Here is a 12,500-nt window from a genome sequence, read left to right as displayed (position 1 = left end):
GACTCCCGACCCGCCAGGTTGGTGGAGGAAGTAATTATTCAGTGCTCTACCCCATCCTCCTCCATGACTGTGGTACCCTGAGCATGGTGCCGTCCCGCTGCACTGCTCCCTTTCGGGCGCCATTGGGGGCTGTCCCCTTGCACGGTTGAGGCATAAATGCAATTTTGTGTGTGCAAGCCGTGATAGCGTGATAAGAATACATTTTCGATATTGACCAGCCGTAGTGTGCAGTGTGCACTGCTCACTTGGGTGCTGTGGAGTGCTGTGCCACAATGACAATGGGAGTTGGAGTTTCCCAGTTGGGCTTTCACTTTCAATGTCTCGAGAACCGTGTACAGCCCTTGAGGCCATCTTATCCAGACCCCAATACAATTTTATTGTTATGCAGCTTCACATTAAATATTTTGTAAAGAAATCTTAGAAATTACATTTGCAGTGCAATGAAGTTATATTTTCAGGGGACCTAGTGAAGGTGGGGTCTGTTGTAAAGGTGACCGTCTTCAATGTTCAGTGCAGGGGGAAATCCAGGTTTGTGGTCATAGTGCGGCCCTTGGAGGACTTTTCAAAACGTGAAGTGGCCCCTTGGGCCCCTCGAAGGAAAACTGTTCCTCACCCCTGATGTAAACAGACAGACACCTTCTCACAGGTGCAGCTGTGGCCTAATGGTTAGGGAATTGGTCTGTGATCAGAAGATTGCAGGTTCAAATCCTGTTTCATGCATGGCTGAAGTGCCCTTGAGCAAGGTACTTGACATTATTGCATGGTTTGTAACCCGTACTCTCAACCAAAAAAGCTGGAAGTCTGTGTAAAATATAGCCTAATCATCTAAATATAATGTAAACAAATAAAGCACACGTTTACTACTAGTATTAAGGGTCCTCCACATATGGGGCAAACTACAGCCGATGACGTCATGTCTGACCACCTCACTCCTAACACACACACACACACACACACACACACACACACACACACACACACACACACACACACACACACACACACACACACACACACACACACACACACACACACACACACACACATTGAGACAGGTTTAAGGGTTTGATCCAGTTCACCAAGGCAATGAGAGAAGCTTGTTCCAGATAACTATGGCAACTACTCTACAGACCCCACAAGACTCCAGAAACAGCAACAACAGGTCCAAAAACACCAGCTAAGAACGTGTCTCAATGTGTGTGTGTGTGTGTGTGTGTGCGCGTGCGCGCGTGCGTGCGTGCGTGCGTGTGTGGGGAAGTCAAGACCACACTAACAGGTTTGAGGCTACAAAGGACAGGAACAGGTCTGTGTGTGTGTGTGTGTGTGTGTGTGTGTGTGTGTGTGTGTGTGTGTGTGTGTGTGTGTGTGTGTGTGTGTGTGTGTGTGTGTGTGTGTGTGTGTGTGTGGAAGAGAGAGAGAGTGTGTGTTAGGAGTGTCATGTGTGTGTGTTAGGAGCGCAAACACAGGAACAGGTCTGATGCGGTGCACAGCGGGTGTGTGTGTGATGTGTGTGTACAGCGGGACAGAAACAAATGACACTTGCAGCAGCTTGACCTCAGGCAAGCTCTAACACACACACACACACACACACACACACACACACACACACACACACACACACACACACACACACACACACACACACACACACACACACACATTGTACTTTATTTCTAGAGATATTGCTCTCTCTCTCTCTCTCTCTCTCTCTCTCTCTCGTACACACACACACACACACACACACACACACACACACACACACACACACACACACACACACACACACACACACACACACACACACACACACACACACACACACACACACACACACACACACACACACACACACACACAGCTCAGATATTGTGAATGACAGGGACAGTCATACTGGTGTAGTGTGGGACATCCATGAAGTACACTGAAGCACAACGAAGTCAATGAAGTACACACAGTGTAGGGATAACGACCTTACAGTCAATTAGGTCAAGACACAGCGTGGAGTTAGACGCCATATGTTGCGTTCAAGCGACCAAACCTAACAGATAGCTGAAGAAGCTTTGCCATGAATCCACTTTATTCGCCCTCATTGTCAAATTGATTATCATTTAGCTTATCACAGAGCAGCTTTGGTTTGACAAAATGGAACAGTCGAACTACAGTATGTTCATTCCCATTGGTTGTCGTATTTAAAAGAATATCCTTAAAGCACCTGTGTTAGAATTGTTACAGGTGTGAATTGCAGAGCTTTTAGCAGCATTGCAATGATAGTGACTAGATTTTATTAGTAATAGCCAGTCTGAGTGCAAAAACGACATCTGAAACGCAAGTGGAAGAAAATAATTTGATTAATCCACAAAACATTGCTTGAAATAAATTGTAACCAATTAATGTTCAACGTATTCAGAGATGTAAAACTTTAGGGGGCAGGATTTCACTTTAGAAGTTACATCTACACGAAAATGAAACAAAGGTTGTTTTTTTTTAACCGAGTGAAAAAAAACATTGCGTCCACAAAGGAATGGATCAGTAAAATATTACGCAATCATGGCAACGAAACACTTGCTGAAAATGATGCAAGACCCATTTAGCATACCCATTTGGTAACACTTTATTTTAATGGTTCACTATTACAATAGATCTATCACTTTAGGTACAGTGTAATAGAAAACCAATGTAACAATATTTAAATACCATGTAACACCAGTGTAACACCATGTACCAATTTTGTACTTACATCTAGGGTTAGTAGTCCGGCAGCCAAAAGGCAAATATCAGCCGAACCCAGTTTCGTCTGATAAAGTTTTTTTCTTTGCAGTTTGTGGTTGCCTAAGGTGTACCTATTAAGATTCCAGACGATGCCCGGTGATATCCCTTGAGCATTTTCAGATATTGAGCCTTTTATGCTTGATGTGCTGCAGCCATAGATTACAACAGTGTTTGGCTCCCAATTCATGTTATGCTGACCAAATACCCTATTCCATACTTATTTTGTGTTTGTTTACATGGTAGGATGTGTATAAGAACAGGTGGTGAGGTATGGACATCAGTGGGGGTGGGGTCATGCATGTTTGGGGGCGGGGCATTCACCGAAAAAGCCTGATTTTCCAAGTCGGAGACACAAAGGCCAACATTTCGCCAAACGTGGCTTTATATCTCATAGTGGGTTGTTTGGTTTTGCCGTTTGTAGTTGTCCAACACTTACCCATCAGAATAAGAGTGGGTGATGTGCCAATTTCAGACATTAACCCTTTCATGTTGATTTCGCTGCAGCCATAGTCCACAAGCTTTTGACAGCTTCATAACTGCACTATGATTAACCATAGAGCATTCTGGGTGGTAGGCCTGCCACATCAAAGTGGAGAAAGTGTCCTCGTAAATAAATTTTAGACAATTACATAACTAGCTGTTTGTCAAGCAGAAATATGTAACATTTAGGCGAATATTGGTGGTGTCAGCTCAGACATACCCAGAAAGGATTACTAATTCAACACAGAATTTCACCATTTCATACATTGCTATTTACTCTTCCTGTGCTGTTGTAACACAAAATAAAAATTGTAAGTAATAATTACATAATTTTTGGCTGATTATTTGTTTGCCTACAAAGTGCATAATTTCAGTCGTGGTCGTATTAACATGGAAAGAGATAGAAATTAAAAATGTAAATCCACAAAATGACATTGTAATTGACCTTTTACCAGCCCATGCCATATCAGGGTGTGACACTGTGGCATCCTATTTTGGTATTGGTAAAGGCTCTGTTATTAAGACCCTAAAAGCTGGATATCACTTGACATCAATTGGTAATGTGCTGGCACCATTCCAACAACTTTCCAGTGAGGCCACTAACTTTGTGTCGGCATGCAGGGCCGTCGGTAGGCCTATTTTAGGGGGGCTTTAGCCCCCCCTACATTAGTATTAGCCCCCCCGCTAACGATTTTGCATTTTTTTTTTTTTTTTTTTTTTTTTACATTTTTCCAAAAACAGATGCAGTAAAGCACTGAATACGAACCACCAAGAAGGCAAGTTAGTCTGAATACAAATTCCTGTTTGCCTACTGCAGAGCAATAAAAGCAGGGTGCACAGGATTATGTTATGCGGGGGGGAAACAGGCAGAGGATTGTGTTTTGTGACTAACACCTCGAGAAAAGTGTAATTACTTACACGGATGAAATCTTCAGACCCAAAGTACCAATTTTCACTCACTATACCCGTGTAATAAATTCATTTGACATTGTCTTGAAATTATAGTTGAGCTTTAATATTTGTAACACTTTGAAAACACATATGAACTGATTAAAATAGCTACTAATGGAGTAAAAATGACCTAATATCTGCCAGGGATGCATAGTTTTCCAAGTAAGGAACCTGTTTGAATGAATCCTCTTGGAGACGCGCAGTTAGTAATCCTTAAAGTTCCTAGTCCTTGTGTAAATTATGCTCTCGGCATTTTTATCTTATCATTTTAAGTTCCGTAGGCCTACATAATATTCATCAGTTGAAACATTTTGAAATGTTATGTTTAGCTTACTTACATACTTCATTAAAATGTGAATTTTAAAAAAATCACTCTAACTAGTGTTTAAAAATCGGCATGGTGCTCTTAAAATAATTGTTCAAGAAGATGTTTTTGCACACCTCTGTAGGTGGGCAGGTGTGTAGGATATTATCCCTGTGGGGTTGTCATTCAAGTATAAAGAAATCCTGCACACTGTCCATTCCACCAACAAACTTTAATACAACATGAAGGAGGCCGGATGACCGAAACAATGTATTAAAGTTTGTTGGTGGAATGGACAGTGTGCAGGATTTCTTTGCTCTTAAAATAATTAATTCATAGACAAAACCTTAGCAGGTGAGCTGAACAAAAAATTCTTCCTTAAGCCCCCCCTGTCTCTCAAACCTAGTGACGGGCCTGTCGGCATGTTATGGCATTCCAGACAGTATCAGCATGTCACATACAAGGTTCGTGGTATGGGGCAAAAAGAATGGGAAAGATCATTTATCTTCACCTAACCTGGCTGCTCTTCCACCAACAACAGAGGCAGTTCTTGAGAATGTGAAAAGGGCTGATTTTCAAGCAATATTGTGGAGGACATTGGTTCACACTCCACCTGAACTATCTCCTGAAGCATTTGGATGGAAGAAAGACCCATGCAGCAAAGCACTGATACCAATAAGTGTTCCAGAAAATGTCAAAGTGGCACCAGACTACATTTTACAGATGATCAGATGTGGTTGCAAGAGTAAAAGCCCCTGCAATTCTAAGAAATGTAGCTGTGCTGTAAACAGTGTGCCTTGCACCATTTTCTGTGCATGTTTTCGTCTGGGATGCTGCCGAACCAATGTTGTGTGTGTGTGTGTGTGTGTGTGTGTGTGTGTGTGTGTGTGTGTGTGTGTGTGTGTGTGTGTGTGTGTGTGTGTGTGTGTGTGTGTGTGTGTGTGTGTGTGTGTGTATAATGTAGGCTATAGGTGTTTTAGGTGTTAAGGACTCTGTATGTTGTATAGGTGTAGACAGGTCTTTCTGTACATGTCTTATTTGATGGCTTTATGGACTTTTAAGTGATCATTTGATACCAGTCAGGATACACTGGATTGACTTAATTTTTTGACTCAACAGTATACATAATGTATAGCTGTTTTCCTATGTTTAGACCTCTCTCTCTCTCTCTCTCTCTGTCTCTCTCTCTCTCTCTCTGTGTCTCTGTGTGTCTCTGTGTCTCTCTCTCTCTCTCTCTCTCTCTCTCTCTCTCAGCGTGCGGTACTGTATGTTGCAGTGGTAGGTCTTTCTGTGTAAATTTAAATGCATGTACATCTTATTTGATGGCTTTATGGATTTAAGTCATCATTCAATACCAGTCTGGATACACTGGATGTATGTCACTTCTTTAGGGGTCTTACACACCAGAGCGGTAAAGCGTCGCGGAACGGCCACGTTTTTTACCGGCGTCTGTGAAAATACATTGAAACCTATCTGTCCTTACACACCAACCGGCGGTAGTCGAGCGTCAGCGGCGCGGGAGCCGGCTCCGCGCCGCGCTGCATTTGGAAAATAGAACTCAAGCGTATTTTTCACGCCGGCGACCGGCGGTGTCTCATTCAAATGAATGGCAAAGTAGCATGCTAGCTTTGGCTGTGGGGAGGGTTTTGAATAGGACTGGCCGTGCACGCCGACGCTGTCAGTGTGAAAGGCAGAGAAAAACACGCCGGCCAAAACTAAGCAGAAAGACCGCGTTCGTCCCGGAACCGTTCCGTTCCGCCTTGGTATGTTTTGGCCCTTACTCATCTTTTGGAACAGCCAACGACTGCTCACCAGTTACCCCCACACTCTGTTTTTCTTTTTGGGGGGGGGGGGGGGGGGCGCGGGTGGGTGGGGGGGGGGGTGGGGGTGGGGGGGGGGGGGGGGGGGGGGGGGGGGGTGGGGGGGGGGGGGGGGGGGGTTATGTTGGCTATTTGTGGTAGGCTACCTACCGGCGATGTTGTCATGTATGTTGTCATGATGTGATGTTATGCAGGATCTCATAATGCACAATCCGTTCCATACTTTACAGTCTTATTCTAAGCAATGTTGTGAATGTTTTTACTGAGGCATTTGTTGATTTGTCATTCATGACCTGATTTATATAACTAAATGCATAAAAATAGTCCGAAATCGCACTTTTTAAGGTTATTAGCAGTATTTTCTCTGTACCTGTATAACAAAAGGAGATAGCCACAATTAACCACAGTAAATATTCTTGTATGTACGATATTAACAAAATAAAAAAAGGAATTTTGAAGCTGGCATTTTCAGGTGGTCAGATTCATTGCATCAAAATATATGCAAATTAGTGCATATTTAATTAGATAATAGCCTAATTAGCATATTTAAACATAAAATATAGAAAACTTGTAATACATTTTTTTCTCCAATTCATACGAGTAATCATCTGATAAAGTTTCATATTGATATCTGCAAGTTAAAAAAAATACCCTATTCACCTACAGTGTCTCGCCTTATTTGTGGGATTGCTGTTATGAAAGGGTTAATTATTACCCCATATTGGGTTTGTTTCAATAAGGGCAGTGTTAAGGCAGTCCAATGTGAATGTTTTTCAGGTAATATAAGCAATTTGGTACATTTTGTAACATTGTAATATTAGGTGTCTTTAGTTTTTTGTCATAATTTGCATTTATGGGACAATAAAGGCTCAAAATCTGGAAATGCTCAAGGGATATCACCGGGCATCGTCTGAAATCTTGAAGACTTGCCTAAAATCTATCAGATAAAGCGAAAAAAAAAACTTTATCAAAGAAATCTGGGTTCAACCCCACGGCTCCCGGACTACAGGGCTAGGGTTAGTACATGGTATTTCACTGGTATTACATGGTATTAAATATTGCTACACTATACATTACACTGTACCTAATGTGGTAGAGCCACTGCACTAGTGAACCATTACAATAAAGTTTTACCTAAACATATCTTCAGCTGCGGAGATCAAAGCAGGCACAAATGTCCATTCCGCCATTTTGAATGTCCAGAAATAGACATTTTTAGCTGCAAAACGTATTGTAGTTGGGTCATACAGGTAAATATTAGTTCATTACTTAGTGAATATTCATGAAAAGATGGAATTTGGCAATAAGCAGCACAGTTTCAATGAGAGCGAGAGGGAGATCTGCAGATTTTTTAACCTCTGATAATGCACTGCACTGTATGTATACATCAATGGTTTTGGTCATGTGACGTAGGTGTAAACGAATCCGTTCTAGTCGTAAAGATGGCATTGGGAACGGTGGCATTCCCAGATCTTCCCACTCTGGAACCCGTTGTCAAAAAATATTGTTCTGTGGTAGGCTACCAAAAACGCCGGTGACATATGAACGTGAGGTCCAAACGATAAACAAAAATATCGGATTCTCATTCTCGTGTAGATGGGGCCACACTGACAGTACATCTCAGTGGGTGTCAGAGTTGCCAGATGTGACTGATTATTTTCAACCGAAAAAATGCTGAAAAAACGCCTGGAGGCACTAAATCCCACCTAATTTAAACTACATTCTATTGATTTCTATGCCCATAAATCTACAGAGAATTGAACCAAAGCAGTTTTTCACCTGCACTACCCTAATGGCCAGGAAACCGCCCAATCTGGCAACACTGGCACATGTGTCATAAGAGCCCAAAAAATAATTCTTTATTATAAAGTACAGTGTTTCAAATGTGTTTTTCTGTCAAGGGATGCAGAGAGGAAGCGTGTGTGAAAGAATTGACCAACAGCTTTATCCATTATCCCAACACACCACACACAGAGAAACCTTCCACTTCAGTTACTCACACCAGTAAGGACAAGTTGGAGAGGGACACTTGCTTACACACACACACACACACACACACACACACACACACACACACACACACACACACACACACACACACACACACACACACACACACACACACACACACACACACACACACACACACACACACACACACTAGACTCCGCAACTATCTGAAACACTCCTCCACCACCACTCAGGAATAAGCAGCATTTTATCTGAGACGAGAGATATGAGTATCCTATTTCATTCAGGCACTTAGCCTACAGTGGACACTGCGATTAGGCCTAAACTAAACTACTGAAGATTAACTCCTTGTGTGTTATTGGGTGTCGGTATGTATTCAAAAGTTGTCTGTCTGTCTGTCTATCTGGTCTGTCTTGTGGGTAATGCATGCCACTCCTGAGGGACGGACAGCCCAGCCCATCAGCCCCTGGCGTGATTGCAACAGAGCACTATCAGTTTCAGCCTAGCGTCCAGCACATGACAGCCCGCACACGAACACACACACACACACACACACACACACACACACACACACACACACACACACACACACACACACACACACACACACACACGCACACACACCGAGAAAAGTTGTGGCCGCGATACGGCATTTCCGCAACTGAACATTTTCTGGTGAAATTAAATCAAGCCGGAGGTCTTACCCACGCACTCTTGCCTTTCACAGAATACTCGCGGCTGAGGCATCGATAAAATAAATCACAGCGCACGCACGCACGCACACACAGGCAGCACTCACCCGTACGAGGTTGCTGACAGCGGCTTGCACAGCCGCCACTGGGCCGGTGAGGTCTGGTATCGCTTTGCCATCAACTTCGCCCTCTTCGTGCATAATCACCAAATTGGAGATTTGCTGAGCCACCGGCTCCAGAATGCTCTCTATCGTCTTCGTGTGGAACACAGGCATCTTGAAAACCTCTACCAATACCCAGTCCTACGTAAAAAAAATCTATTAAATCCCCAGTCCTGTGGAGAAATAGACCAGGCTGTGTGTGCCCCCTCACACACATACACACACACTCTTTCACACACACACGCACACTAGCTGCCCACTGCTTTCCTTCAGTGTCAAGGGCGACGCTATCCGACTGCCTTGTACGGCTACTCCACTCCACTCTGAAAAACTGGGACCCTTCAAGTCTCACTCGCTCCCCAGCGGCCGACTGCTGGGAGACAGACGGCGACGCCAGGAGCTGGCCCGCTGACTGATCAACCGAATCCGCGACGAAAACGGAATCGCCACCCCTTAGCCAATCAGGGAGAGGCGCTCGTGTTGCTGAAGCCTGCGTCGTAGCTCGCAGCACACTGACGCTCTCCTGTCCTTTCCTCCTTCTCCCAGCAGCGTGCGCCTGAATGTGTGCACCCCACCTTTCAGGACGAACCTGCCCAAGATACCAGCAGTGCCAGCTTCCCAGGTGACGTCACGGCGTGCCTCAGCCAAAAAAGGAGCGCGTGAATCTTACGACTTTAGAGGACCCATAGATCTCTCGCTGACAGACGCACGCACACACACACACAGACACACACACACAGCGATCGCGACTGACGGGATTGCATGCTCCACCGGTCTCCCGGTTCGAGGAAACGGTTGACAGAGCGTGTCAAACCTGACACTACCCTACTGTTTTAGCCAGGAGATGCCACCTGCCTGTGCACCCTGTGCCCTCATTAAAAACACTAGATAACCCATGAACGATGCTCGTGGCGCCTTAATTGAGCGTGCGCAACGAGGGGATGCGCGCCGACTGACACCCGAGCCGCGAACATTAAAAGGTAGCCGGGTCAAAAGTTCACCTGTCTCGCGTTGCTAAAATAAAAAAGAGGGGCACTCGAGTCAAGTGGCAGGTCAGGAAAACGCCCGTGATGTCAGGAGCCCAACATCCATCCAGAGACACGTGGACCAGAGATTGGGGACGCCATACATTTCCCATTCTAAATTCCACACGTGGACAGACCTAATGTCCTATTGGATTAACACACAATTAAACACTTTGGATACGGGATCACAGAGAGTACAGGAAGAAATGAGAGGACACTGTGCATGTTCCAGTGTCAGCACGAGTGGCTGTTTGTCCTACTGAATTACTGTGCTGCCGAATTACCGGCAAAATGCATGGTCAAAGAAAGGCACCACCTGATTTGGGCTGAGCTGCACTAACTTCTCGAACGAATTGCGTCTCATTTATCACGCAAACCAAAACTGAAATTGCGTCGCATTTACGACGCATTCTCTTTACACACATGCGCAGTGGTCATGCAGGTCTCCGTGACAGGTTAGGTTTAGGGAAAGTTTTGGTCAGGGCACAAATTTAAAACTCAGAAACGTGGCCTTACTGACAGGTTAGGTTTAGGGATGGTTTTGGGAAGGGCACAGTTGTAAAACTATGAAACATTGCATTACTGACAGGTTAGGTTTAGGGATGGTTTTGGGAAGGGCACAGCTAGACCAATCAGAAGCTTCCTATGTGCTCTAGACAGCAGGGAATGCGTCGGAATATGTACGCAATCTTGGATGTTGGTTTGCGTGAGAAATGAGACGCAATTTTTCGAGATCAGGCTCCTTCAGAAAAAGTATGCTCAAAGAATGAGGAGAATGAAGTGATTAGAGTAGGCCTACCAGAATAGACCTACTCAATAACCAGGTAATTCATTTCCTGATGGAACGGTTATATTCCAAGAAGAGAATCAAATGAGGGTCAAATAGATAGGCCACCACATAACCCCATTGAGGGTCTTTGGGATTGTGCTGCAGTCAGAAGGCTTTCCTCACTGGCCAGGTTCTCTCCATAATCAATGCAAGCTTTTAATGCGAGCAACACTGGATGATAAATTGTGTTACTTATCAAAAATGACTTATCAAACCAATGGCAAAGTGAATGGGTGCCATAAACGTTAATGCAGACCAATGAATTATTAAAATGTGTGACCATTTTTTGAGGTGATTTTTTTTTACTGGCAGTTAGGGGTGGGTATTGGCAAAGGCTTCACGATTCAATGCGTGTCATGATACACTTGCCACGATGCAATTCTATCACGATGCATTTCAATTCATGTGCTATTGCAAAATTTGCAATGCATGGCGATATATACTTGGTAAATGTGTAAAAATACAGCTTATTTGTCAGGTGCATTTTATTAAGCATTTTAGCATCTGGGAGAGAGCTTCCATCACAACAGAAATATTATCTACTCTCTGAAGAAAGTCAACCAGTGGAAAATTCAATGTTGCTATTATTAAATAATCAATCGACAGTAATCGATGCAGAATATAGTGAAAATAAGTATCATGATAGGCTACATTGACATGAATCGATGCCCAAGTTTCACGATGCATTTTTTGCACACCCCTACTGGCAGTATATGTCACACAAAATTCATATTGATGAAAATTTACTCTGGACAAGTGACGGCTTTTCAAGGAACAATACAGTCTAATGAGTGAATCTGAAGGCCCTGCCGTGGCCTAACGGTAGCTCAAGGCCACCAGTGACAGAGCCTTCCATGTTGCTGCTCCCATTCTTTGGAACAATCTGCCCGACCACATCCAGAATGCCCCTTCACTGGCCATGTTTAAGCAACACCTTAAGACACATCTCTTCCTGGAGGCTTATGGCTGCTAGTTCCACAAGCACTTTCACTTACATGCATTCACACACACGCTCACACACTGACGTGCACACACATTCACACTTCCCAACACAACACTCTGTGAAGCGTCCTTGGGTGTTTTGAAAGGCGCTATGTAAAACGAAAGTATTATTATTATTATTATTATTATTATTATTATTATTATTATTATTATTATTATTAAAGGTATGGCACTGGGTTTTATGCAAAACCACATGCAGTTATTTTAAGATATTACAGGGTATTGGATACCGTCCCTGGAGCAATGCGGGGTTGGGTGCCGGTGTTCAAAGAGAAGCCACTTCCATGCAGTGCGATAGGGAGTAGAAGGGCGGGATTCGAACTTGCAACCCTCTGAAGTAACACCCATCTTTTAAGACATGTAGGCCTACTGTGTATAAACAGGGGGAATAAATGATAGAGATACAGATCCCAAAAATATACAGAGAAACAGAGTAAGTGCTTAAAGGAGTAGTCCGGTGTGAAATGGTTTACGTTGTGTCAATATGTGATGCTGA

General features: G+C 43.8%; 1 protein-coding gene across 4 annotated transcripts in view; it reads right to left on the bottom strand.

The window, feature by feature from the left end:
• The window catches only part of LOC134441374 (vinculin-like), a 74,663-nt gene extending 64,952 nt beyond the window's left edge, over positions 1–9,711 (bottom strand). For 3 of the 4 annotated variants that reach the window (XM_063191657.1, XM_063191659.1, XM_063191661.1), the window contains exon 1: positions 9,095–9,711. In XM_063191657.1, the coding sequence (XP_063047727.1) occupies positions 9,095–9,262 (168 nt within the window). In that variant the 5' untranslated portion in view covers positions 9,263–9,711. The remainder of the gene's footprint in view (positions 1–9,094) is intronic. The other variant, XM_063191658.1, reaches the window with a different exon arrangement.
• Positions 9,712–12,500: the final 2,789 nt, after the last annotated feature.

This window comes from Engraulis encrasicolus, chromosome 24 (assembly GCF_034702125.1).
Source record: "Engraulis encrasicolus isolate BLACKSEA-1 chromosome 24, IST_EnEncr_1.0, whole genome shotgun sequence".
Classification (NCBI taxonomy): Eukaryota; Metazoa; Chordata; class Actinopteri; order Clupeiformes; family Engraulidae; genus Engraulis; species Engraulis encrasicolus.
This window is presented reverse-complemented; position numbering and strand designations above follow the sequence as displayed.